The sequence below is a fragment of the Coenobita brevimanus genome, chromosome 28, assembly GCF_032717465.1.
Source record: "Coenobita brevimanus isolate Jiangsu-jjx chromosome 28, ASM3271746v2, whole genome shotgun sequence".
NCBI lineage: Eukaryota > Metazoa > Arthropoda > Malacostraca > Decapoda > Coenobitidae > Coenobita > Coenobita brevimanus.
Genome location: NC_136981.1, coordinates 3,445,288 through 3,472,491, shown reverse-complemented (window position 1 = coordinate 3,472,491; position 27,204 = coordinate 3,445,288). Strand labels below are relative to the sequence as shown.

The 27,204-nt window shown below is 41.0% G+C and overlaps 1 protein-coding gene across 1 annotated transcript; it reads left to right on the top strand.

The window, feature by feature from the left end:
- The first annotated feature begins 13,364 nt into the window (after positions 1–13,364).
- Positions 13,365–26,986, top strand: TfIIFbeta (transcription factor TFIIFbeta). Its single transcript, XM_080268470.1, has 7 exons — positions 13,365–13,446; positions 14,011–14,078; positions 16,586–16,722; positions 18,234–18,320; positions 22,691–22,815; positions 24,001–24,144; positions 25,976–26,986. The coding sequence occupies exons 1-7, from the start codon at positions 13,378–13,380 to the stop codon at positions 26,123–26,125; spliced, it is 780 nt and encodes a 259-aa protein (XP_080124596.1). The 5' UTR covers positions 13,365–13,377; the 3' UTR covers positions 26,126–26,986.
- The last annotated feature ends 218 nt before the right edge of the window (positions 26,987–27,204 follow it).

Below are 27,204 nucleotides of genomic sequence, written 5' to 3'. Positions count from 1 at the left end.
ACACACACACACACACACACACACACACACACACACACACACACACACACACACACACACACACACACACACACACACACACACACACACACACACACACACACACACACACACACACACACACACACACACACACACACACACACACACACACACACACACACACACACACACACACACACACACACACACACACACACACACACACACACACACACACACACACACACACACACACACACACACACACACACACACACACACACACACACACACACACACACACACACACACACACACACACACACACACACACACACACACACACACACACACACACACACACACACACACACACACACACACACACACACACACACACACACACACACACACACACACACACACACACACACACACACACACACACACACACACACACACACACACACACACACACACACACACACACACACACACACACACACACACACACACACACACACACACACACACACACACACACACACACACACACACACACACACACACACACACACACACACACACACACACACACACACACACACACACACACACACACACACACACACACACACACACACACACACACACACACACACACACACACACACACACACACACACACACACACACACACACACACACACGCGCACGCGCACGCGCACGCGCACGCGCACGCGCACGCGCACGCGCACGCGCACGCGCACACGCACACGCACACGCACGCACGCACACTTGGACCAGTTACCAAGATGATGTTTTATGTGTAACAAATAAATAATTAGTTAAATATGAAGAAATGTACCGGTACGATAAAACAGTAACAGAAGGAACATTACGAATACGCCACCTTTCACTCACATGATGTAGCGCTACCTTTATGTGACTCTACACTGAGTAACAAACCTAGTGGTCGCATGTAGCCCAGGGAACCAGTGACTACGCTGGGTGGTAATCGTATCACTATATGCATGGTGATCTAGTGAGTTAATGCGCCCCAACCGAGTATGGCTTTTAGGGATACACATGTGGGGGAGAGTTGGAGGTTGAGGAAGCTCCCTAACACCTTTTCCTAAGCCATTTATTTTGCATCGTACACCTTACTGTCCTACTGTATGTTATATAAATCCTTCAGACATTGCCATATTCTGCACTGATAGTATGCAAAAGGATATTAACCAGCCATATCCAAAAATAGATCGCTAAGGAAGAGGTGTTAGGGAGACTCCTCATCCGACGAAATTAAGGGTTATAATGTCACTCAGGGGAGTGCGACTGGTAACTCTCGTCTCCTTACCCTCACGTTACTGATGTTGCAAGAGGGACTGGATGACGGAAAGAAGAACAATAAATTAAGAATACAAGTAGTTAGGCATTTAATTTATTACAATCACCACCACCACTACCACCACACAAACACCACAACCACCCACAACACACATCACCACCACACAAACACCACAACCACCCACAACACACATCACCACCACACAAACACCACAACCACCCACAACACACATCACCACCACACAAACACCACAACCACCCACAACACACATCACCACCACACAAACACCACAACCACCCACAACACACATCACCACCACACAAACACCACAACCACCCACAACACACATCACCACCACACAAACACCACAACCACCCACAACACACATCACCACCACACAAACACCACAACCACCCACAACACACATCACTACCACACGCCACACGCAGTAACGGGAAATGGGCCGTTTGTTTACCTTAGGGCCGAAAACAGATGACGAGAGCCGAAGCTGAATCTCCCAGGGTCCCATATCCGATAATAGCCCAGCACCCGCGCGTTTGGGCTAGATCTGATGGACGCTTTTCCCTGTTGGGCTAGAACGGTGTGCAATTGGGCTAGTTTTGGGGTTGGTACTCGTAAATTGGACTTTTTTTTATTTTTAAGTTTTTGTTTTAGCGAGATTGGTTTTCTGTATTATATTGGAGTAGAATTAGGTGAGTACAGATAGATAGATAAATATAGGTGTATAGATAGATTAATAGGTAGATAAATAGGTACATAGACAGACAGACAGTAGCGTGTGTGTGTGTGTGTGTGTGTGTGTGTGTGTGTGTGTGTTTGATGAGTTTTTTTTTTATCCAGTTATGGTGACATTGATACAACTTACCAACCGGAGAGAGAGAGAGAGAGAGAGAGAGAGAGAGAAGTAATAGAAGGCTGAAGCATTGGCAGGGTGAGGCAGGAGAATGAGGCAGAGGCAGAGGAAGGTAGGCAGATAGGGAGGTAAGCAAGTAGACAAGTAGACAGGTAGGCAGGTAAGTAGATAGACAAGTAGACAGGTTGGCAGGTAAGTAGATAGGCAGGAAGGTAGGCAGGTAGGCAGGTAGGTAGGTTGGAAGTTAGGCAGGTGGACGGGGGAAGGCAGGAAAAGTTAGTAGGCAGCGGAGACCTGGTTACTGGGGAAAGGGTAGGAATGGGATCTAATTAGTGTGTACAAGTGAGAGAGAGAGAGAGAGAGAGAGAGAGAGAGAGAGGAGGGGGGCGAGGAATAAAAAAAAAGATGAAATATGGCAAATATAATAAAACTGTGATCTAAATATTACAAAATGAGGACAGAGAGAGACAGACAGACAGACAGACAAACAGACAGACAGACAGACAGACAGACAGAGATGAGTGAGAAGTTGCCGAGTTGTGGTGGAACGTGAAAGGATGTGGGGACCTACCTATACAAACACTCAAGCTCCTAGCACCTCTTCCTTAGCGATTTATTTTTGGATATGGCTGGTTAACATCCTTTTGTACATTATCTATGCAAAGTATGGCGATATTACAATGATTAGCATGAAAAAGGACTGTAACATTTAGTAAGCAAAATAAGTCGCTTAGGAAAAGGGGTTACGGAGCTTCCTTTTACTCCTTTAACTTGGCCTAAAATTGCCATCTCTCCATCCTGAGTGCCGAGTTGTAACAATAGATTAACCCAAGAATATGATGCTAGTGACGAAGAAGTGCTAGGGAAGTGAGGAGAGAGGTAGCCTTGTCTTGTTCTGCCACTGAGCTACGTGAATTATGCTACAAAAGGACGAGAATTTGGGCCAAGTTAAGGTGAAAGCAGTATAGGAGCCGTAAAAATTAACTACACAACACACCCTGCCCTCTTCAAATCTTATATCCATCTTCGTTATTCTCTCGGTTAATTATTCTTGTGTTTTCAGTAAATGTAAGTCTATTTCAGCTAAATAAATAGATAAATAACTAGATAAATAAATAAATACAATAACTACCTTGCATTTCAGATCAATGACGTCTTTTTTTCTTCATCAATAACTAACCAGTATATCAGATCGATTATGTCATTTTCCCATGATAACTCACCTTTTAAAGCGAAGACATTTATTTTTCCTTTATTAATTTTTTTTTCTACTTCTCCATGGCGAAATAAAATTGGACTGGAGTTACTGAGAATTAAAAAAATATACATTCTCCCTATATTTAACCCTTTCAGCACGATAAATTGAATTCCGCTCTTCTCTTGCTGTTCCCTAGTGATTATAGTATTTTATGATGTTTAATCTGACCGCCAAAAATCCAAAACCACCCCTACCTCGATTATTGGCCAGGTGTAGTCAGACTGGAGGCTTGATTTGTCTAGTAACCAAGGAGACTCAGTGACCAAGTTCCATAACATGAAAGGAAAGCGACTTCAGTATGGTTAAAGGGTTAATAAAGGTGATATCTCCTCTCTCTCTCTCTCTCTCTCTCTCTCTCTCTCTCTCTCTCTCTCTCTCTCTCTCACCACCCTACACTTCGCTCCAGCCCCTTGACACCTCGTTAATTAGGCCTCACCTGTCGACACCTCTAATCAATAAGTATACACCTGCACATTCCCCTGCCTAAAAATCCACACCCGTCCCACAAAACACACACAGACACCTTTAAGTTTCTCCAGATCTATTTATATTCAGAAATTAATGTCACTTTGTATGGGATGCTCTTTATACTGTATTTTCCGCGAGGTATGTGAGAAAATATGAGGAGGATCTTTAGTTAATTTTGAGTGGTAGAAGAAGTAGTGGTGGTGGTGGTGGTGGTTGAGGTGGTAGAAGAAGTAGTAGTAGTATTAGTAGTAGTAGTAGTAGTAGCAGTTGTTATTGTTGTTGTTCTTGGATGAGGAGGAGCTGTAGTTCCAAATTCACCTGAAACGTAAACCTATGCCTTCTCATGCAGCCACCATCCTCCTTTTGGCGGATACGGAGGGATGCCACCGAACATTGGAGTCACCCAGGAGTATTGGTGCCACCACGTGAAGGCGTCCTGCAATAAACATACTGCATCAACATGGATCCATTTCTCAGCCATGTCGGAGCTACAATTACTAATGAACTTATGGACGAAAATACTGTAATCTGCCTCCTAATTCACTGATAAGGCCACTAGGAACTGCAGCCCCGTAATGACTGACAACTGGATCTATGGTGATATAGTGTTTTTTTCCGCAGGTAATTAGTCAAAGAATAACCTTCAAATGTTTCTCACATATCTTGCTGGATACCCTCTACGTCGGTGATGCGCTCCAGAATATCATAATTGTTCGCCCGGTACTGAATATTGGGGGAATTGGTGAATGAACTTTCCAGGTAGGACTGGAACTTTCATATTTTTCTTTCTGCAAATTTTCTATGGACTCGATATACTGATTAAAAGTTACATTTACCCAACAACTGAGCTAGAGAGGGCTATGGATTTTTTTTTTCTTTTTTTTTTTCTTTTTGTGGAACTCATTGTAAGAGTTTTGCATTTTTCGTGAGGTATTGAATATGGTGGTCATTCCCAATCAGCGTTTACTGCGATGATAGTACAGTAGAGAATGGCGCTGAGAATACAGGTGAGAAATGGCATGAAGAGAGATGAGAACAGATTTGAGAATGACAGACAATATAGACGAGGACAAGAGAGAACAGAAATGAGAATAACAGAGAATAAAGATAAGAATCAATAAGAATAGAAATGAGACTAAAGTGTGAGAACGGATAATAATAGATACAATAATAAAAGAGAATAGAAAGGAGAGCAAATAAGAAGATCGATGATGGGTAGGGATAAGAATAGTGGTGAAAAAAGATGAGAAAAATAGAATATAGGAATTAGAAAAGGGTAGAATAATATAGATGAATATGAAGATTAAAAAAAAAATACTAGAAAAATGAATAGACATGAAAAACAAAGATTAACTATGAAAAAAAAAAAATTAGAGACTAGAAAAAGAAGGAAGGAAAGTACGACGTAATAGCGATACCTGTTGTTGTAACCTCTCCAGCAGCCCGCCACCCTCCTTTCGTGGGATAGGGAGGGAGGTGAGGGACGTTTGTATCATCAGGCCACTCCACCGCCCAGTTATATCAGTGCCACCACGCGAAGGTGCGCCTCTTGAAAGGTAGATATTTCCTCCCTCCGTCACCACCCCCCACCACCCCACCATCCTACCCTCTTCAACCACCTACATGTTCCCCTACCCCACCTCCTCCCAACCTCCACACCCCCTCCCTATCTCCCCTAACCCCCCACCTCACCACCCCTCTTCCGCCCTCACCACACCACACCTCCATCCCTCCTCCCTATCCCACCCCATCTCCTCCCTTCCTCCTTATCCCCTCCCTATCTCCCCTACCCCCTCCCTACCCCTCACCACCCCCTACCACCAAGCTTCGTATCAGCACTGAGTTGAACAAGGGAAAATGAATGAGACGTCGATGAAATGAGGACAAAAATTCATCCAACTTCGCTATCAGTCCGTCTCTCTCTCTCTCTCTCTCTCTCTCTCTCTCTCTCTCTCTCTCTCTCTCTCTCTCTCTCTCTTCATTTTTACCGCGAATGGCCTAAAAATATTTCCATCTGGACTTTCAGCCTCAAATCAAAAACCAAAATGTTGCTAAAAATACATGGTGACAACAGTGAGTGAAAATATGTGATGTTTTATGTCTCTGTTTTGCAGTAAGATATTTGCTGTATTTTATAACTATTGGAAATCCGACTAATACGGAGAGAGAGAGAGAGAGAGAGAGAGAGAGGGGGGGGGGTGATGGCTATAATGTCAGCTTGTAAAAGCAACTGAAGCCTGTATGATATAATAATCCTCTGAGTTCGGTGATATTATTATTATTATTATTATTATTATTATTATTATTATTATTATTATTATTATTATTATTATTATTATCACTACTGCTATTACTACTACCGGAACTCTACTACTACTACTACTACTACTGCCACTATTATTATTATTATTATTATTTTTACTACCACTACTACTACTACTATTATTATTTTTATCATTTTTATTCATTATTATTATTATTATTATTGTTATTATTATTATTATTATTATTATTATTATTATTATTATTATCAATCTATTTATTTTTTTATATATTACTTTTTTTGTTACAACAATACGTCTCCCCTACAATAGCCATCATTACCCCTTCACTACAATACATCTCCGCTACAATAGCCCTTATTACCCCCTTCACTGCAATACATCTCCACTACAATAGCCATCATTACCCCTTCACTACAATACATCTCCACTACAATAGCCACCATTACCCCTTCACTACAATACATCTCCACTACAATAGCCATCATTACCCCCTTCACTACAATACATCTCCACTACAATAGCCATCATTACCCCTTCACTACAGTACATCTCCACTACAATAGCCTTTATTACCCCGTTCACTACAAGATCTCTCCTAAGTAATAACAACAGTATTAGTAATAATAATAATAATAATAATAATAATAATAATAATAATAATAATAATCATGATGATGATAGTGATGATGATGATGATGATGATAATAGTAGTAGCAGTAATAATAATAATAATAATAATAAAAAGGGAATAAGTAAATAATTGTGTAAATAAATAAAAAAAATGAAGGAAGGATATATGAGGCGTCCTCGTGCTGAAAGGGTTAAAGACATAGAGGGTGATCAGTAAATAGCGCTCCACTACAAACCCACCTAACGGTATCTTATGTGTTGCTCCTCAGTCTGCTGGTGTGGGCTGGGTGTGGCAGTGAGCACGGATATAGAGCCGTCCCCGCAACACACTACAAATCGGCCGACGGGATGGAAGAGGGACAAGAACTGAGACTGGAATATTATGCTTGTCACGATGAAGTGCTATGGATGGGATGGTGAGCAGTAGTGTTGTCTTCTTTTGTCACGGAGCTACGAGAAATAGGCCACAAAAGGACGCAAATCTCTGCCTATACTCCTTTCACCTTAACTTGGCCCAGAGTCTCTTTTTGTAGCTTATTGCACGTAGCTCATTGGCGGGAAAAGACAGTATCACGGCTCTACATCCTTCTCATAGCACTGCCTCGTGACTAGCATCGTAATCTAGTATTAATCAATTTTTACACTTCAGCATTTAAGAGTGAGATAGAGATTTTAGGCTAGGTTAGAGTAGAGTACAGCTGAAATGAAAGAATTGTGAATATGAGAAAATAGTAAAGTCTGTTCGATAATCCTTAGCCAGATGCATATATTTTCCTAATCGTCACAATGAATCTTGACTATGTGGAGATAAACATTGTATATTCGAGAGAGAGAGAGAGAGAGAGAGAGAGAGAGAGAGAGAGAGAGAAAGAGTATTTTTTTCTGCAGCAAAAATAAGGAAAGGAGGGTAAAACATCAGTTTCAAAAACTGAAGGTTCTTCTCAGTTTCTTTTTGTTTCTAATCTAACCAAACCTAAATACCAGTACCCAGTTCTACCTAAGTTCTTCTAACTTAATCTAACAAACCTACCCTTCCTAACATTACCTTCAGCAAGAACGAACACTCAGAGGGTACAACATGCAAGCCCACTAACTGGGTAAGAGTCGAACATCTGCCTGCCCTGTGACCTTAGCCTGACCTTCAGCTAATTGCTCCCAAAATTGAATAACTTCATTCTTGCCTGACCCTTAACCCTCCTACCAATTTTGGTCCAAATGAGATCAAAGTTGATGAGTTGACCTTTTTCTTTGACCCTGGCTTTTGACCTTTCCCCGTGAACTTCACTTTTAATTAATTGTTCTCAAAATCACATCCTTCTATCATTGTCCTACCTTGATCCCGTCCTCCAAGTCTGGTCCACATAGGATAAAAATTACTTAAGCTGACCTTCCTATGTGAACTTGATCTTTGGCCTATTGATCTAAAGAACAGTAGTCCATCCCCTTGGGTGATCCTCAGTCCTTCCAAAAGGTTTGGTCCAAATTAGATTAAAACTGCGTTAGTTATTTTGTTCACACACAAACACACAGATCGACCTTTGACTTACCCTATGACCTTGACTTTTAAGTGACTGTACTCAGAATCGAACTGCTTCATTCTTAAATTTCCCCAAATTCCCAAACCACATTTGTCTAACGCGGATGAAAGGAAGGAAAGAATAATGAAGAACTAGCACCACTCCATGATATGACTACATGACATTGTAGGAGCAGAGAGAAATAAAGGCCAGAGGAAACAAGGAAATATAAAGAGGAGAGGTAGGAGAGAAAAACAGAAGAGGACAGTAAGGAGGGTAAGACTAGAAACAAGTAGTCCCCTTTTAGTCGCCTCTTCCGACAAGCAGGGATACTGGGAAAGTATTCTTATCCCCCCCCCCTCACCAGGGGATAAGCGTATTATTCGCAAATACAGTATTTCAACACCTTGACTGACACTCTACCTTTCCACCGACAAAAACTGATAAAAAAAGTGATTTATTTTGTTCACACACACACACACACACACACACACACACACACACACACACACACACACACACACACACACACACACACACACACACACACACACACACACACACACACACACACACACACACACACACGAGTACGTTTATCAAAACAACATTCAATCTCGCCTCGTGGGCAAGGGTGTAATGACTCCCTAACTAGTTTTCGTCTGAGTCTTCTTTGGTCACTTGGCCGATTTCTATTACTGATTTCCATAAGTTATTCTAGGGTGGTATTCTTATCTCAGGTGTGAAGTGGATTATGCAAGTGAAAGTCTTTAAGATATTGCAACCAAAAGTTATGTTGCACGTTGAGTCACATTAATGGTTGCTTCCTTCACTTTCTGAAAAACTCTTTAAGTTTTTTATTGTTTTAATAATGATCTTTTACGGAGGGAACTTAATGAGGTTTACGGGGATATTTGAAGTTTTTCCAAAGGAGGTGAAATAGTTGAAATAGTTAATATTTAGAGACTTAGGCTAACTGAACCTATATATACTGTACCTCACAGTCCGCCGGCTCAGGCCATGACTGAGAGGGGAACACATTTTGTCTGATCCCAGGCAGTACCAAGTACACTAGTTAGGTTGCACCCGACTAGTATAGCTCTACTGATCACTGGGATACGCAAGCTTCTTCGCCAACGTCAAGGCAGTGTTCCGTCGAAGAAGACCCACTCCAATACCAGCAACAAGAACCACTCCTAAGCCATCAGCAAAGCCAACACGAGCCCATGCCATCACCACATCCATCACACCAGTCCAGACCATTACCACTGACACCATCACCACATCCATCACAGTGAGTCTCGCAGCCGTTCCATCATGTCCTCCAACTCATTCAAGTCCTCTACCCGACTCCGACTGTTCACTATCGAGGCGCATCCCAAATCCAGCAACCGAGCTTCACAACTGTCCGGCAGTCCGCACACAATTATATTCTCTTCATAGATGTCATTATGGGAGTATCCTGCTTGATGAAGCTGGTCCACCTTGCGACGCACATCATACTCGATGCGGTCCCGCTCTTCCGGGGTGGCACTGGCATAAAACTGGTCCAGTGTGATGCCCTCACAGTACTCCATCAGAAGTACCGGCCTATCAGAACAAGTTACGTAGAGCCTGGGTGCTCCCCCGGCCCCAGCCAGCTCTGACATCACCTTGGCCTCCGAAACCAGACTGTCCATATCATCCAAAGCAATCTTTAAGCAAGCCATCACGCCCCTATACTTTACCAGCATTACTTTAGCACCGGTACCAGGCCCAATATCCTTCACGATACTCAGCTCTTGCATCAGCTAACAGTACGGCTGCAACACCAAGTCCGACTCATTGACACCAAGCCGAGCCATTTCTGCCTCAAGACCACTTGCGAAAGTCATTATTGCTGTTGATCTGTGTTGTTTATGAAGTCGACAAACACAGAAACTCGAGAAAGCAAAAAGATCTCCCGAACGTAAAACCTGCATACCAAATTGAGTGTAACACTTTACTGGTTCATAGCTAACCAGGAACAGGGAAAGGGGAGAGAAAGGGGGTGATGGGAAGGTGAGGTGAGAGACTGCTGTTGTTGTGGCCTCACACTTATTTGACAGTAAACCCAGTGGACTGTAGGATGGAGTCTCCCTTCGCCTACAGTCCACCATCCTCCTTTCGGGGGATAAGGAAAAAGTTGAGAGACGTTTGTACATTCGGGAGGAAGGGTGAGGTGATGATAGGGAGGAGATAAGGATGAGGATATGGAATAATGATGGGGAAGTGATGAGGATGTGGAGTAATGGTGGGGAAAGGATGAGGATGTAGGGTGATGAGGGGAAGGGATGAGGATGTGAAGCAATGAGGGGAAGGGATGAGGATGTGGTGTGATGGTGGGGAAGGGTTGAGGATGTGGAGTGATGGTGGGGAAGGGATAAGGATGTGGAGTGATGGTGGGAAAAGGATGAGGATGTAGAATGAAGATAAGGAAGGGGAAATTGACTGAGGAGGGTTGCAGTTCTCAATGTATATAGAAAAACGCCCAGAGAGAGACCGAAGAAGGCACGGAGTAAAGTCCTACATGGAGACCTTCAGGCAAGACCGTGACACATAGAAGAATTGCAGTCAAGTAACTAGGCCTAACACACGCCAGCGCAGTCAATGGTTTTTAAATGTAAATAAACGAATATATTTTTTTTTCACATGATGGAACTGTACCACTCCATGACTTTGAATATTTAAGTCGTGGTTGCATGAAATTCAGTGAACCTTAGTTATGAGGTAGGAATGAGTCTCCTTGGTTACTAGAGTCGCCTTTTATTCATCTGAAGGGATTCATCTATTCCTTCAACATGAATACTGTCGTAGAAAATGCGATGATCCGTATGTACTACTCGAATTGACCCTCGTGTGGCTACATAATTATGGCCATCAACTTAACCGAAAGGGACTAGGGATGCTTGTCAGGTTATAGTAATAGTAATAGTAGCAGCGGTGACAGTAGTAGTAGTAGTAGTGGTGGTGGTGGTGGTGGTGGTAGTAGTAGTGGTAATAGTGGTAGTAGTAGCTGCAACTACAGGCTTATTTGAATGTGACCCCAGTGACCTGTAGAATGTAGTTCCCTTTCCAGCAACCCACCATCCTCCTCTCTGGGGGATAGGGATAGAACCGTGGGAAGTTTTCCGTTTGTTTCTTTTCGAAATGGAACGCTGATAATTCTTCATATGTTATTTATGCCATCTGTGTCCGTATTAAGGTGCTGGAGAGGGACGCCTTCCCGTCGTGGCGCCGATTCAACCAGAAGGAGGACTTGCTCGGATGCACGAACCTCCCTCATCATACCCCCCCCCCACCTATTGAAAGGATGCTAGTGGAGTGCAGCATTAGTTTCCTACGGTTGTCACTACTGTTACTACTACTACTGCTGCTACTGCTGGTACTGCTACTGCTATTACTCCATCTGCTACTGCCACCACCAGTAGCCACCACCACCACTAGTGCTGCTGCTGCTGACATGTACAGTACATATAACAAAAAAAAATCATAAATAACATTAAACAGAACAATGAGGTCCAATAGTGAAGATATATCAGGGAAGAGATGACAAATATACCCATTTTACTCTGACAGTGCCATCTGTCCATCTTGAATGCTCAGTTGTTACAGCAGATTAACATGTGCACATGATGCTAAACACGAAGACATGCTATGAAAAAGATGTAGAACCGTAATATTATAGATTTTTCTGCCACTGAACTACTGGAATTAAGCTGCAAAAAGACGGAAATTTGGCCAAGTTAAGGTGAAAAGATTATAGTCAGCCTCCTATGCTCGAGAAAATAAAGACCTTGAACCATAATTTCGCATTTTAGGAGGTATTCTTAACGCCTCTCCGTTTATGATTTATCTTGCCTACTACAGCTTGCTTTTTTCTCTTTTTTTTTCTACAGTAACAGAACAGAGGAAGGAAAAACAACTAAATAAGAGAAAATAATGCATACACCAGGTTACAAGTGTCTTCATTCATAAAAAAATCTGTAACAGTTGGACTTAAACAGCTGTAGATTGAGGTATAGGGGGAAACAATATATGCTTTTTTTTTTTTAATATAAACAGTATTAGCATCGATAACATACCCGATAATGCTGATGTGACATAGGCAGGAGTAAACCACAAAAGAAACGATGCTAAGAAGCCTACTTGACCGATGATCATACAATCTTTTTGAAACAGCGTTACAAAAGAATACAAAGGAATACAAATGAAAGCAAAAAATGATATCTATTGGTCCTTTCAAAGCTATATAACACAGAAGTGCCAGTAGAATGAGGTGGATAGGGGATATATGACTGAATGAAGGAGATCGTGAAGGGTCTGGTATGTAGGTTAATTTAGTTGCCTAGTAAAGATAAAAGTTCTGAGGTAATTTGACCAAGCCCAGCGAGTGGGGAGTAATGGCTGGAAAGCGAAGAGGACTACCAAGCACAAAGTGAAAAGATAGGAGCCAATGATTATGGGTAGTGTGTAGAAGTGGATCACCTGGATAACCCTTTTGTCGAGGTCAGCAGTTGTAGGATGTTGCGTCGATCAATAAGCGGACAGATAGATCCAAATCTGTGTGCTCACATGAGTAGACAATTAACTCGGTCAAGTTAACAGTTGGTGTTAATCAAACTTACGAGCATCGAATTTATGTCGATCATAGTTAACCACCCTTAGAGACGTTCTGTAAGAACACCAGTAGATAGGCTGTTTGTCCTGCATTGTACTGCACCATCGTACAGGTAACAGACTTATCACATGTACTTAGTAGCAAGTATTTATGTTTCTAGAATATTATTAACTGTGTTGGCCAGATTTATCATGTTTGAAATGCCGCCATACATCCGGGATACATCACTAGCGCTTTGTTTTGATGACGTCACTGCTGGCTGTGGCACGGGGATTCGGGGAATACAAACTGCACAAGAAAGAAGAAGAAATAAGTAAAAGCAAAGCAGAGGGGAGATTTTGTTGATCACAACAATCAAGAGTTATTTTTTAAGATGAGTGGACAACATTTAGAAAAGGACTTGGATAACACTAATTGTAGCCGAGGCCTTTGGCTCGTGAAGGTGAGGAATATGTTATTTCCCACTGTAAAACGCCAAGTTGAGACTTCATTCTTGTTTGCCTCATAGGGTAGGCTGGTCATTCTTCACTCTATTCTGAAGCAGATTCGTAGCCAGCTTAGATATAATTTGTAGCCTTTGGCAAATGTTTATATAACCATAACACCGGATTCTTAAGAAATGATAACGTGAATCAGTTCGTTGCACAGTTCATAGTTAGTTTCTGTGACATCTTTCGCTACCGTAGTGAATTAACATTCTTAGATTTGCATGCCTGACTTTACTGCTTTGTACCATTTTATTTCCTGCATTCTTCATACCTAATGAGATTGTGTCTATAGTCAGACACCTTAATCCCATGGCGTGTAATCACAAGCAGGTTGTCTCCATTTTGCCTTGTTCTGTGCTATCAGGCTAGCTGCCCTCCATCCAATTCGAAGTACCTTCATTCATATGTTTCTCCTTCCTTTCACTCCATTTCATCCACAGTCTCTCTTCCTGTCACTCTTTCCCCATTTCTCCATCTGTCTGACTCAGACTTTTTGTCATTCTCCATTCTTTCCACAGATACCAAAGTACATGAAGGACAAATGGGCAGAGTGTCCTGGGGATGTCGGCAGACTCAGGATTCACAAGTATGTATTCTGTTAGGATTTTGCACTGCAGTGAGTACTCATTTTATTCAGTCTTTTATTTATTTATTTATTTATTTATTTATTCTTGTCATTCTTCAGTAATTTGCAGGAATAGTGTAGATACCGTACCTGTGAAGGTGATTTTCCAATTCCTTCTGTTTATAGCACAGAATCTATGGACAAAGTGTATGATATTTTGGAACTCATCCCTTACATGTAATGAGGACCATCATGTACCGTATTGTACAATATATGCTAATCTCTACTTACCAGAATTCTGTTTGCATGTGGCACAGCCGTACATGACTGCCTGATTGGTACCTCATTTTCCTTACACAGATGTGATCCAGCCCTACTTGATTCATGTCTGGTAAAACTTGGAAAATAGGAAACTTTTCAAAAAACTTTATTTTTGGTGTATATTTCAGTAGTGTCATGTATTTCTTCATGTCCATATACCCATTTACACCTTATGCAGCACAGTAGAGGGTGTGTAGGTACAGAACTGGTAGTAATCAAAATCATCGTATCTAAATTAGCTGTTTGGTATATGTGTTAACCTTAAGGTTTCCCAAGAAACTAAGTATTACTGTACTTGCTAATTGTTTTTCTTTTGTTACTTTTGCCTTATGTATGTACAGTACTTACAGTATTATGATTTATCATGCTGAATTTCACAGTTTAAAATGTGTCTGTCTGTCTATCTATTTATTGCCAGATGCCATAATCCCATAAGGGGTGGCCATTTGACTTTGAGTTATTTGTTTTACTGGGAGGTCATACTGGTATTTAATTTGGTTTGATGCCTTTTTTAATAAATGTCTGAGGGTAGGCTCCTTTCAGGTGGAGATTCTTGTTGTTATTGTTGCTCAGTTACAGTCTGTCTGGCCAGGCAGACCCTTGAACCACAAGCAACTGCCCCTGCAAGGCCATCCCATGCAGTGAACCAATGTCCCCTTATTGGTGAGAGCATGTCACCACATTGAGGCACAGGGAAATGCATGAAGGTTTGATTCCTTGGTGGATGCAGTATAAGTGTGTCACTTCCCAGTTAACGGGCAGATTAATAGGTTCCACGTCATCGAGTGATCTGGTTATATGGTTATCACCTAGCATTGCAAATGGTTTCTTGGGTTACAGGAAACCATTAAACATGTTGCTGAGTGTAGAACTACCTGAAGTGGAGAGAAGAGTATCAAAAAGTGACAGGAAGGAATGTGAGAGGTAAAAGAAAGGAATGCAGACAGTGAATTAGAATGACAGATGGAGAAAGAAGTAAGCAACACTGCATGAAGTGAATGGGTGCTGATTGCCACTACCTACCACTTGGGGTGGAGGTAAAATGTAGGAGCTAGTTTTTATTAGTACAGTAAAACCTCCATAGGTTGGAACCCTTTAATTCAGAATTATGCTTAAGTCAGCATGGCATTTGATATTCTTTGATGAAAATAATTTAAATTTTTCAAAAAAAATTGTAGTAAAACTCAATGAAAAGTTCCTCTAAGTCATAAAATGTCGTCTAATGGAAACCAGATCTCAGCATGATGCACTAGGTTCATCATGTTTTAGCCTGTGAGGGCACATCATCCGCCTCCCACCTCAGTCTAGCATCAGCATACAGCCTCCTAAGCAGTGTGTCCTCAAAGTTGCTTGCACAAATTTTCTGCAGTGACTCTGATAGTTATTAATTTTGCATACAATAGTGCATTACAGTAATGATTAAGGCCTGTATATAAAATATACCCTAAGTGTTCTTAAGGCCTGTATATAAAGTGTAAGGTAGTGCAGTTGTGATTATAGTTAAAAAATGTTGCACAGAAGTGACCATGTGCCCCCAACACCTCTGTATCCTGCCAAAAGACCCTCCTTAAGCTTGGATTACACCCTCTGCAAACATAGTAATTGATTTTTCTTTTCTTTTTTTCCTGGTTAGTCAAGAGGCCTCAAACATACCATAATTCTGAATTTCAGTGAAGTTGGAATGGCCTCAGCCCCTATTATTCCTACTTAACCCATCACATCTTGGGGTTGTTTTCACCACCCAAACCACCAGTAGGTGTTTTTCTTAAAAATCACCATTATTTAAACCATAATGTCTCAGCTGAAACTGTACTATAATATTATAGTATAATATAATATTATAATACAGTGCTGTAATCATAATGATAATACAGTAACAATAATACTACAAAACACTAGATCATGTATACATGCAACCCAGACAGGATGGGTGAAAGGGGATTTACTGTACTTCAGGTAAATTTCTTGAGGTATCATCCCAGTTCTGCATAGCTGTTGCATGCATTGTTGCTAATTGTTCACCATATTTCCAGCAGTTGGTAGGAAGTAATAAGCTGATTTTGGCACTTGGTTTACCTTCCAGTCCATAGAAAACATCAGCTTCACTTGGCCAGCCTTAGTATGGTGTCCCCTTATGAGGAAGCATGGCTTCATTTGACTGACGGATTGCTTGATTTTCTTATATGCTGTTCTTGTGTACATGATAGAATCCCTGGGAAGCTTCCAACGGTGACCTTCTCATCAAGTGAACATATCCTAAAGGACAGCACAGTGCCAAGGGAACACAAGTTCATCCTCCACAGTGTAAAAGAGATGACACTCGGGGTTTTTTCCTGCACTGTCCGTGAGTGATACAGCCAACTTGAGTTTTTATTGCTGAATCTCACTCATATCAGTGTCTGTTGTGTACTTCTTTTCCAGTGTAGCTTTGTAACACTGCTTGTTAGAACAGTTTTATACCGTACACTGCTGTTGTTACTGTCCTATATCATGATATATCTGCTACATCACGAACACCACTGTACTTTCCTGTATCCCTTGTCTCAGAACCAGAATATTCTAACAATCCCTGTATAGTTCATGTGTTCAGATGTGTAAGAAAATATAAAGGTAGTTATATATTTGTTTGTTCATCGTTTAGCTTTGTTCCCTTGAATGCATGGAGTGGGAAGATATAGAACACTAATTTATGCTGTATTTGTGAGGTGCATGCGACACAAGTGTTGGGCAGTGGGATCCCAACATCTTTAAGTCAGTCAGTACAAGGAATAAGTTTCCATTCCCATACATTCATTCATTGCAGTTACTTTTTGTTACAAGTATGGGATATATGGTCAGTATTCTTTTATCTCCTGAATTAAAACAGTTATGAGAGTACTCACAGGTACATTAACTGTTCTTTAAGTAATATACAGGTCTGTACATTGAATCTTTGTATATGCAGCTAATGAGTTTGCATTGTACATAGGGAATGCACAATTACTGAATTGATCAATGTATGTAAAACTTCAACCGTTTCTTGCCTCCCTTCATTCATCCATTTCCCTTGTGCTGGCCGTTCCTCATGTCCTTTTATGATACTCAGGGACTCCATGTTTAAAAATACAGTGTCATATTTTTAACTCCCTCATCATACCATGCAATGCAAGGCAGCACTGTTGCATCATCCTTACAAACAGTTGATTTCTGCTAATGGCCACTGATAAGGAGTCAGTTAGGAAGTGAATTGTACCTGAACCAGCAGTGTTGCACCATCTTGAAACATAGTTGATCATTCTTGGTAGCTGCTGATAAGAATCAATGAGGAGGTAAACTGTACCTTGTTCAGTAGTGCACCTTCTAGTGTAAGACTCTGGTTGTCATACAAATTGGTACGTGACTTACCCACTCTTGCTCAGTATTTCTGTGTAAAATACTTGATTGAATGCCCTGCTCTTGTTTGTCCACCTATCTTGGTTGGAGAGTTTAGTCCTTTCCTACCTTAGTTCCTGAATCTCATTGGCAGAATAAGACAGTACTATAGCTTTTTATCCTTTCCATGGCATTTATTATCACTTAGCACCATATTCTAGTATTACTTGCTTTTTCAGCTTTACATTCAAATTAGAGAGATGGCATTTTTTAAGCCTTGTTATTAAACCTTTGAGCCCAGGGATGACTTCTAGTTTTGTCTTGTCATCTAACAGTTTTATTCAGATTAATATTGACTTTATGAACTGGGGGCTTAGATTTAGATTTAATAAATCTTTCCAAGTTTAATCAAATTATCTGGTGACAGCAATAATAAACTAAAAAGGACGTTACTTACAATCACCAGGTTTAAGTGGATAAAATATAACTTCCTATACTCCACAGCCAGCACCAGTGATTCTGTTGTCCCAGAACAGGAGAAGCTGTACATGGAGGGCCAAGTTATTCAGAAATTTGAGTGCCAGCCTGTAGGTAAGTGAATAGATCTTGTTCTGCTTCCTATAGTTACTGTAAACCCCTTCAGTCATGTGGTCATCATCATCATCTCTGTGACCTTGGAGGACAAGGTTATTCTAATGTTTCAGTGCCACCCTCTGGGTGAATGAATATATGTTGTTTTAAACCCTATACCATTCCATCAGGTGATCATCATCATCATTTCTGACACCTTGCTTCCTCATGGAAACCTACAAACAGGGGATGGCCATGAAAGAACTGCCTCTAGGCTGCTTTTTCTTCACATACAGTAATGCCCCACCATCGACAGGGGTTTATGTTTCTGAAAACCACCATGGTTGGGAAAACCATGGTTGGCGAAGTTAACTTTATATGGGGAAGATAGGGTTAGGGAAACCTAGGTCAATGGCAAAAGGGGTATAACATGGTAAATATACCGGTACTATTTTTCTGTCTTTATTGCACATATTGCATTGTGCCAAAGGTAATCATAAACAAATAAACAAAAGTATGGTAGAAAGTGATTTACTGCACATGTTAGCAGTATGAAGGTTATCAGCTGGCTAGTGTGCCATGCTGGAGGAAGACTGGGGACCTCTGTCAGCTGACTTGGATGATAGCTTGAAGTAACAAAGGGTAGATGTTTGTTTTATTTTATTATGGAGATCTTTCTGCTCCTGTTTGTGTGGAGCTAATAACATGTCCAATCCATGCTTGAATTTTAGACTGCTCCATGAAAGGATCTTTGTCAGTGGAGAAGTCAGCAAGACTGTTGGCCATGAGTAACTGTTTGCTAAGGTTAGCAAGAAGCATTTTGCTTTGTCACCACCACTGCTTGCTGAATGTTTTGGGCCCATGATGACAACAGGACAAATGATAAACTAAGAGAGAGATACTGTAATAGCACACCTACTGTACTCAGTCTGCTCCCAATAACAACACAGACTGGACTGGAAGGTGGGACATTTGCTGTCTGGACATTGCTACTCCTCACCATGCCCTAGGGTGGGAAAGGAGTTACAGATGATGATGCATTCTTCATATATTTTCATAGACCTGAAGTACTGTATATAGATCAGATTCTGGAGAGGGACAGCTTCATGTGGTGACATGGATATAACTGGGTATCTCCATTTCCTTGTAATAAAAATGCCACTCATCTCTCTCCCTATTCCCAATGTGTGGAGTGGTGGACTGCAGAAGGACATCGACAGACAGCAGTTCCATCAGGTTCACATCCAGATGAACCTGAGGCCACAACAACAGCAACATACTGTGTAGCTCTTTTCTTACATATCCCTTTTCATCTGTGATATAATTCAGCAAAAATAGCTATTCTGATCTTGTATCACTTCACAGTTAAATTCTTCAACCTAAATAGGTGCTTTTTTTTGTGTGTGTGTTCTTGCTATACCTTGAAGATTTTGTGTAACTTCTCCATTAAATTCTTCACAAGCATAAGTCTCTCTCAGAGTTCAATAAAATTGTGTGGAAGTATGAAAATCACAATGAAAACAATACCAGTAGGTCAGTATATTCAAGGGGACAGCCAAGCTATTGCCAAAGATATACAGTAATTGCTCAGAATCTGGAGCATATCTGTTGCCTACCATCCAGTCACTCTTTGAGCATGCTTAAATAGTTTTAGAATTGCTATATCACTGAGGAAACCCAGTTTATATATGACTGATCTACTTAATTTAGGTCACACATGAAAGAATAATGATTTCAGATAACTTCACGGGTATAAACGTACAGGACAGTGTAGTAGGTTTCTAAGGCCCAGCCATAAAAAAGTTGTGGCAGTTCACTGGTGGCATCCAGTCATCTGACATTCCTGAGCACCATTATTCCCTGCTTTAAAAATCCTGGACTGCTAGCAATGGCGGGTGTCAGTTTTGGCCATTAAATATCATAGTAGTAAAAAATTGGATGAAGAGATGCGTGACTGAGTGCCAGATTGTTTTGATTATAAAGGCCCTTCAGGACTGTCAGCACTCCTGATAGTGTCCTGAGGAAGGTGGTAAAGTCAGTGAAAGTTGGGAGTTGAGTGAATTGTTGAAGTAGTTATAGCAATGTATGCAAGTGTTAAAGAAGGATTAGAGTCAATGGAACTTAAATCGAAGAGATTTACATTTAGGTCAGGCTACACCAGGGATCATTCCTCAGCCCACTGCTTTTCATAATTGTAATAGAAGTATTATTACAAGATTTATGCATCGGTTGAAAATTTCCAAAAGTGAAGAGATTGTATGGAGTCAAAAGGTTTCAGAGTAGACATTGGGATAATAAATACCATGATCTGTCAGTGTGGTATTTGACCTTTTATGGATTCAGGTAACTGGGTATGTGCTGTATGTAGGAAGGGTGTGGGTAATAATAGTATTTTCCATACTGGTTGCAAACATTGGGTTTACAGTAAATGTACTGTAGTGATGTGTGTGGCAGTTTGAGGCCTGTGGTGGATTTCAGGTTTAATAGATGTAGGAGTGCAGCCAGACCACTCAGTGGTGATGATTTAAGTTCCATGGTGATGGAAAATGAGTCACTGGAAACTGGACAAATTCTACTATCATAGTAATTCGTTAGTGCAGGATGTTGTGCTGAGCTCACTGAACACTATTATAAGAATGCATTGTGGTTGGAAAAAGCTCTGAGAATTGTTACCCATCCTGACATCTTGTTCTATTTGTCCACAGTGGGGAATTGTTTGGTACCTGTGTTGAAAGTCATATTGTATGGCAGTCACTTATGGAGTGAGAGGAACATATATTGAAACTGTTACAAAATGACCTGAAAATGGTCTGATTGATATGCGGAGAAAAGTTTGATGATCAGATATTATAAAGGAGCTGAGAAGGTGGTTGGGAGAGGAAAACATCAGGAAGGAAGTAGCAAGGAAATTGAGATGATTTGGACATTTCTAAGGGATGCACCATGGGAAGGTAGGGGAAGATGTGACGAATTATAGAGGTACAGTTGTGCTGCACTGTTGATGGAGAGGTAGACCAAAGAAGACATGGAGCAAAGTAGTGTGTGATGATGTAAGATCTAGAGATATTAATAGAGAGCTGCCACAAAACAGAGCAGGGTAGAAGATTGCCATTAGGTGAATCTGTCAGACCTGTGCAACAGGCATAAAACTGAAAACAATGAGGATGATTATGATGTTGAATTTCATGAGGTATACTTGGATTTGACAAAGGAGAGGACATTAGGAGTCTCCAATAGATGCTGTCATGAAATAACCCCAGCCAGCAACTGATAGTATCAAAAAGGACATATTATATCCTCACGTAGCCTGTGCATTAAACCTTTAGGCAGCAGCTTGCCTGTCAAATAGTACATCCTTGACATAGGAGATTTAGGAAGATTGAAAAGTGGTAGGTGGGGGCACTCACCATCCACCCACTCAACGTAGTGCAGCTCTCGGGTGCCTGCCTTTTCCTCTCTTCCTTCCTTCTTTTCTTCCTCTTCTGTCTTTCTTTCTTTCAGTCTTTTCTCTTCCTTCTCTCTGTGGGTAACTCTACTCTAAGTGACAAACCAAATGATTTCCTGTACACCAGGAAACCAATTACTATACTGCACTGGGTGGTAACCATATAACCAAACTTTGGCGCCTGGTGGTTTATTGGGTAACTAAGACGCTTCAGTCAGATTGAGCCGGTGCAGATTTATATCTAGGGAATGGTTGGGGTTTATTGCTTACGTAATGCCGCTCAAGGCCAAGTGAGGCTTGTCACTCTCATCTTAAATGTCAGAACCAACTTTCCCAGCCCCAGGCTCCAGTGCTTCACATGGGGTAATGTAGGATTGGATGGTGGATGGATGGATTATTTTATTTTATGATGATGATGATGATTATTATTTTATACATCATCATCATTATCATCTAATCCAGTGTTGCCCCATGAGGAGGGTAGGAGCTTGGGACTAGGCAAATTGGTCCTGACACTTAAGATGAGAGTGACCAGCCCCACTCATCCCTGCATGGCATTACTTAAGCAATAAACCCCAACCGTCCCATGGATATGAACTGACACAGGCTCAATCTGGCTGGAGCTCCTTGATTATTCACTGAACCTCCAGGTGCCATAGTTTGGTTATGTGATTACCACCCAGAGTAGTAAATGATTTCCTGGTGTACAGGTAACCATTTGCCTTGTCACTCAGTGTAGAGTCACCCATAGACAGAAGGAAGGGAAAAGAATGAAGGAACAAAAGACAGAAGAGGAAGGCAGGAAAGACGGAAGGAAGAGAGGAAAGGGCAGTCATCCGAGAGCAGCACTACATAGAGCGAGTGGATGGTGAGTGCCCCCACCTACCACCAAATTTATTGATTTTTTTTCCATTATTTTGCCTAAAGCTTTGCTTCCTACTGGCAGTGGATACTAACTACCTGAACCAGAAGAGAGCAGCGGTGATGAAGGCAGGACAGCCAGCACGGAAGGCAGAGTTTATTGATCGTCCATTCCAGGTCTACAAACCCATTACCAATCATAAGCACAATGTAAGTGAATGTCATTGTTTTGTTGCATCTAAAGTCACGGCAACACTATGTTATAATGCAGGAGAGGAACACCATCATGCAGTGACACCAATATAGCCTGGCATCTTCCCTGTACAATTATATACAGTAGATACCTCTCAGCTCCCCTTGTATCCTTCAAATGGAGGATGGTAGCTTGTAGAAGGGGGGCTATAGCCTGCAGTCCACAGGTTCTTATCCAGATAAGCCTGGGAGAACATCAAGAATGTTTTGTGGCATGAAAGTCATTATTGTTGTTTTTGTTATTGTTGTTACTGTCCCAGGTTTATCTGGACATGAACACAGTGGACATCAGGCTGATATTGTCCTGCTGTGCCTCATTATCTGCCTTTCAGAGGATAGGGAGGAATTTGGAGGATGTATATATTCCTAGACAGTGAAACAAAAAACCTAGCTATATTGCTGGTACAGTGCCAAGATCACAGTACAGTAGTGCAAATATAGTGATATTAATCTTTGATGTATTTGTTGTAGAAAATACTTATTGTATGGTGTTGGAGTTTGGCATTGTATGTTTTGATGACTGCAGGAGTGTATGCAGTACTTGATACTTCCTGCTTTTTTTTTTTTTTTTTTTTTAAATAGAAAATTTACCCACAAGTTTGATGGGCAAACAAATTTGGGTTGGGGAAGGACTGTACTGCATACCAAATTAACTTTTCATGAAATTTAGAGAATTTTAATTAGAGCTTACTGGAATTTCACATAGAGCTCCAAATTCTATTCTACAGTAATGGATAGGATAAACTTGAGTGTTTTTGAAGATGTAGAAAGACTAAAGATTGAAATGACAGTGTGCAAAGGATGAATGAAAAGAAGGTGCACATAAGATTTTGAATTAATTTGACTAAAAATGCCATCTGCTGGCTGAATGGGTTAATTGACTGTACCTTCCTTTAGATGCCAGCTGATCTTTTAGTAGAGCTCTTGGGTCAGAATGGGCTGTGGCTTGCATGCTGTAGCTTAAGTCCCAGAGGTGAACATAGCTTTTCTGTCATGTTGTCAAGGGTGTAAGTTGGTCTCTTACCCTTAAATGTTGTAGAATAAGTAGTCTAGAGTTGGGTCCTCACACTCCAAAGGGGACAAAATGAAATTACAGTGTAAGTTACTAGTTTACCTTTTCTTCTTGCCATGTTTTACCCACAGATTGAGCAGGAGGAGCGCAAGAAGGCTGAGGGCAAGAAGGCACGTGATGATAAGGATAAGGTTATGGAGATGTTATATGCAGCCTTTGAAAAGCATCAGTACTATAACATCAAAGATCTTCAAAAGATTACACGACAACCTATTGTAAGTTACGTAGGTTTATTATTTTTAGCTGATTATCTGCTGGTGAATACAGTATAAGAAAAGAGAGTAAATGTGCAGAGGAAGTGGAAAGTAGAGTGGCATAGGGAAGGCAGTAGCTAATACAGTGATAGTAACTATAGGGCTGCATATGGAGGCAGCAAGAGGATTGTGTGAAGGTGTGTTAATGCCCACAGTGATTTAGGCATGTGGCTTTGGTATGGCAAGAGTAAGAGGAATGGAAATGGGATTATTGAGGATGTACGTGGAATACTCAGAGTGGTAGGATAAGAAATAATCTTATTCATTAAAGATGTGGAGTCAGGAAGTCGGATAATAGATAGAAGCTCCAGTGCCTAGTTGGTAGGGTCATATGGAGAGAATGGATGTACAGTACTGCAGATAGGGCTGCTGTTTTGTTGTGGCTTTAAGCTCATCTGGAGGTGAACCCAATGGACTGCAAGCTGAAAATTCCCTTCTGGAGACCGTCATCCTTCTTAATGGGAATTGGGAGGGAGCTGAGGGATGCTTATTTAATCATTGGTGCCATCAAGTGAAGGCATCTCTTGAGCACTTGATGGGTAGTAAAAAGGATAGATGTGAGTAAGTTTGAAGGTGGGAGGAGGCATGTTGGGCCAAGAAGCAGGTGGAAGGATATGGTAAATGAGCAGGTGAGAAAGTGAGAGAAGAAAGTTGAGAAGGTTAGGGAGTTGACGGGGGACCAAGTTGGTTGAATAAGTTAGGCTGTGTACAGTATGGAGGAGCACATAGTCAGGATGACAGTGATTGTGCGTTCCTGTGCTAAGAGCAGAGAATGACTGAATGATAAATGGATATGTGTGTGTGGTGTGAGAGTCTTTAATGCATATTTTGCATTTTCTCACATTTCTTGCAACTGATAATGTTTTCATTGGCATACCTAAAATGTTTGTCATTGTATGAAATACCGGGTATTTTCTTTTTATTTAGTCTGTATTCACCACATCAAAACACCATTTTCTTGTGGTCTGATGGTTAGAACTCCTCCTTTGGAGTGACTGCCTTTCATAGGTTGAATCCCCAGCTGTCGAATTAAAATTTTTCTTTTGTGTAAAACCATCAAGGGAAGTATTATAGTTGAATGCACTGGACTGTGGTAGCCTAACCTTGAGTACCTACACCTCGAAGGGAGCTATTTTCATGAATACAAAAAAGAATGTAAGGTTAAGGGGATATCTTTTGAAGGGAAAAGAATGATTGGAGAGCTTGATTGTAATTTGAAGGGTAGGATAGTTAGTATAGGGTTAAGAGAGTCCTTCATGAAAGTTTTTTATTGCAAACACACACACATGGGAGTAAAACCTGGACAATGAGTGACAGGGATCTTTTTAGGTTGGAAGCTTTAGAAATGACTTTCTCAGAACAGCTGCAGGCATAAGGAAAATGAATTATGTACTTAGCAGTGAAATTTATGAGCATTAGGGAAAGGAGGAAAGAGCAGTAGCAGTAAGATGTGGAATTACTGAGTGGATCAGAAAGAATATATTGAGGTGATGTGGACATAGACAAACAATGCTCATAGGTAAAATGTGTGAAAGTGAGATCGGGAGTAATGTTGGTAGAGGCAGACCTTATGTGGTATGGAAGAAGAGAGTGAAACAATATACATATTGTGGAGAGAGAGGGAGAAGAGGAATTGAAGTGTTTATGAGATTGAGAGAGGTATGTGAGGATACAGTAGCTATAAGTAGTTCTGTTATTGCCAGCCCTTGTTAGTTCCCAGGAGGGAGGAAAACATCAGAGATCATCATTGTCACAATATCACTCACCCACTGACATGTTTGCTTCCTTGTAGACGTACCTGAAAGAGATCCTGAAGGAGATGTGTGACTACAACGTGAAGAACCCACACAAGAATATGTGGGAACTGAAGCCAGAATTCCGCCACTATAAGACTGATGAACCAGCAGCAAGTACAGCGGCGGATGACTCCGGGGATGATTAGCCAATACTTACACTGGCATTTGGGTCATCTCTTCTTAACCTGTTGAGCACAGTGAGGTCTTTTTCATTTTACCCTTTCCCTCTTTTGGTAATTTTATTCAGCTTAGGGTAGATTCTTCAAACCAAATGGATTAAATGTGGCATACTATATCCCTTCACAATGAGATGCCATCTGTGAGCTGCATAAATCATCTAGTACCAACAAGAACAGAATATAATATAAGGGACACCACGAGGATTGAAGGGGTTGAATTATGTTTTACCTGTATACTATATTCATGTGACATGATTGTTTGAACAAAATGAGCCAACCCATAATTAACAGTTTAGCTGGGGGCTGTTTGTTCTTTGTCAGTGTCATTTGGTAATTTTGGGAGTGTTTTATATTATACTTGGATTATATAGCATGTTGTCTAATGGTTTGGTGTTTAGAATGACCCATTTGTATTGACAGCTTACCAAACGTTTGACCCCTAAGTGGTGACTGGATGTTTTTTAGTCATATGGTGTCACAAGGGATGAGTGAGGCTGGTCACTCTCATCTTAAATGTCAGGACCAACTTGCCTAGCCCGGGCTTCTACGCCCCTCATGGGGCAATGTAGGATTGGATGATGGATGGATGGTGTCACTAGGGAAGTAAGTTGGTCATCTACTTTTAAATGTACTGCACTACTAGCCTCAGGCCCCTACACCTCAAAGGAAGTAAAATAAGACTGATATATCATTTGTGTCAAGCATCCCTATATTGGGGGGGAGGGGGGAATCATGGGAAGCAGCATTGAGACCTACCATTAGGTGACCAAGGCCAACACATACAAGCATGTTGGAGCCATTGTAAATGTTACATTACAGATGATGATGTTTACAGAATATGCAAAGTCAGAAGCTTAATGGCTTTCTTTTTGTTGACTTTTTTTTTTTTTTTTTTTTTTTTTTTTTTTAATGCCAAAGTTTTCATTCCTGATCTGAATAAAATTACATGGCAGTTGTGAGAAGAAATCAGTGATATCCTTAGGCTTTAGGAGTTAACTGATCTTGTTTCTAACCCTTTCAGCCCAAGGATGTTTTTCTAAACTAAT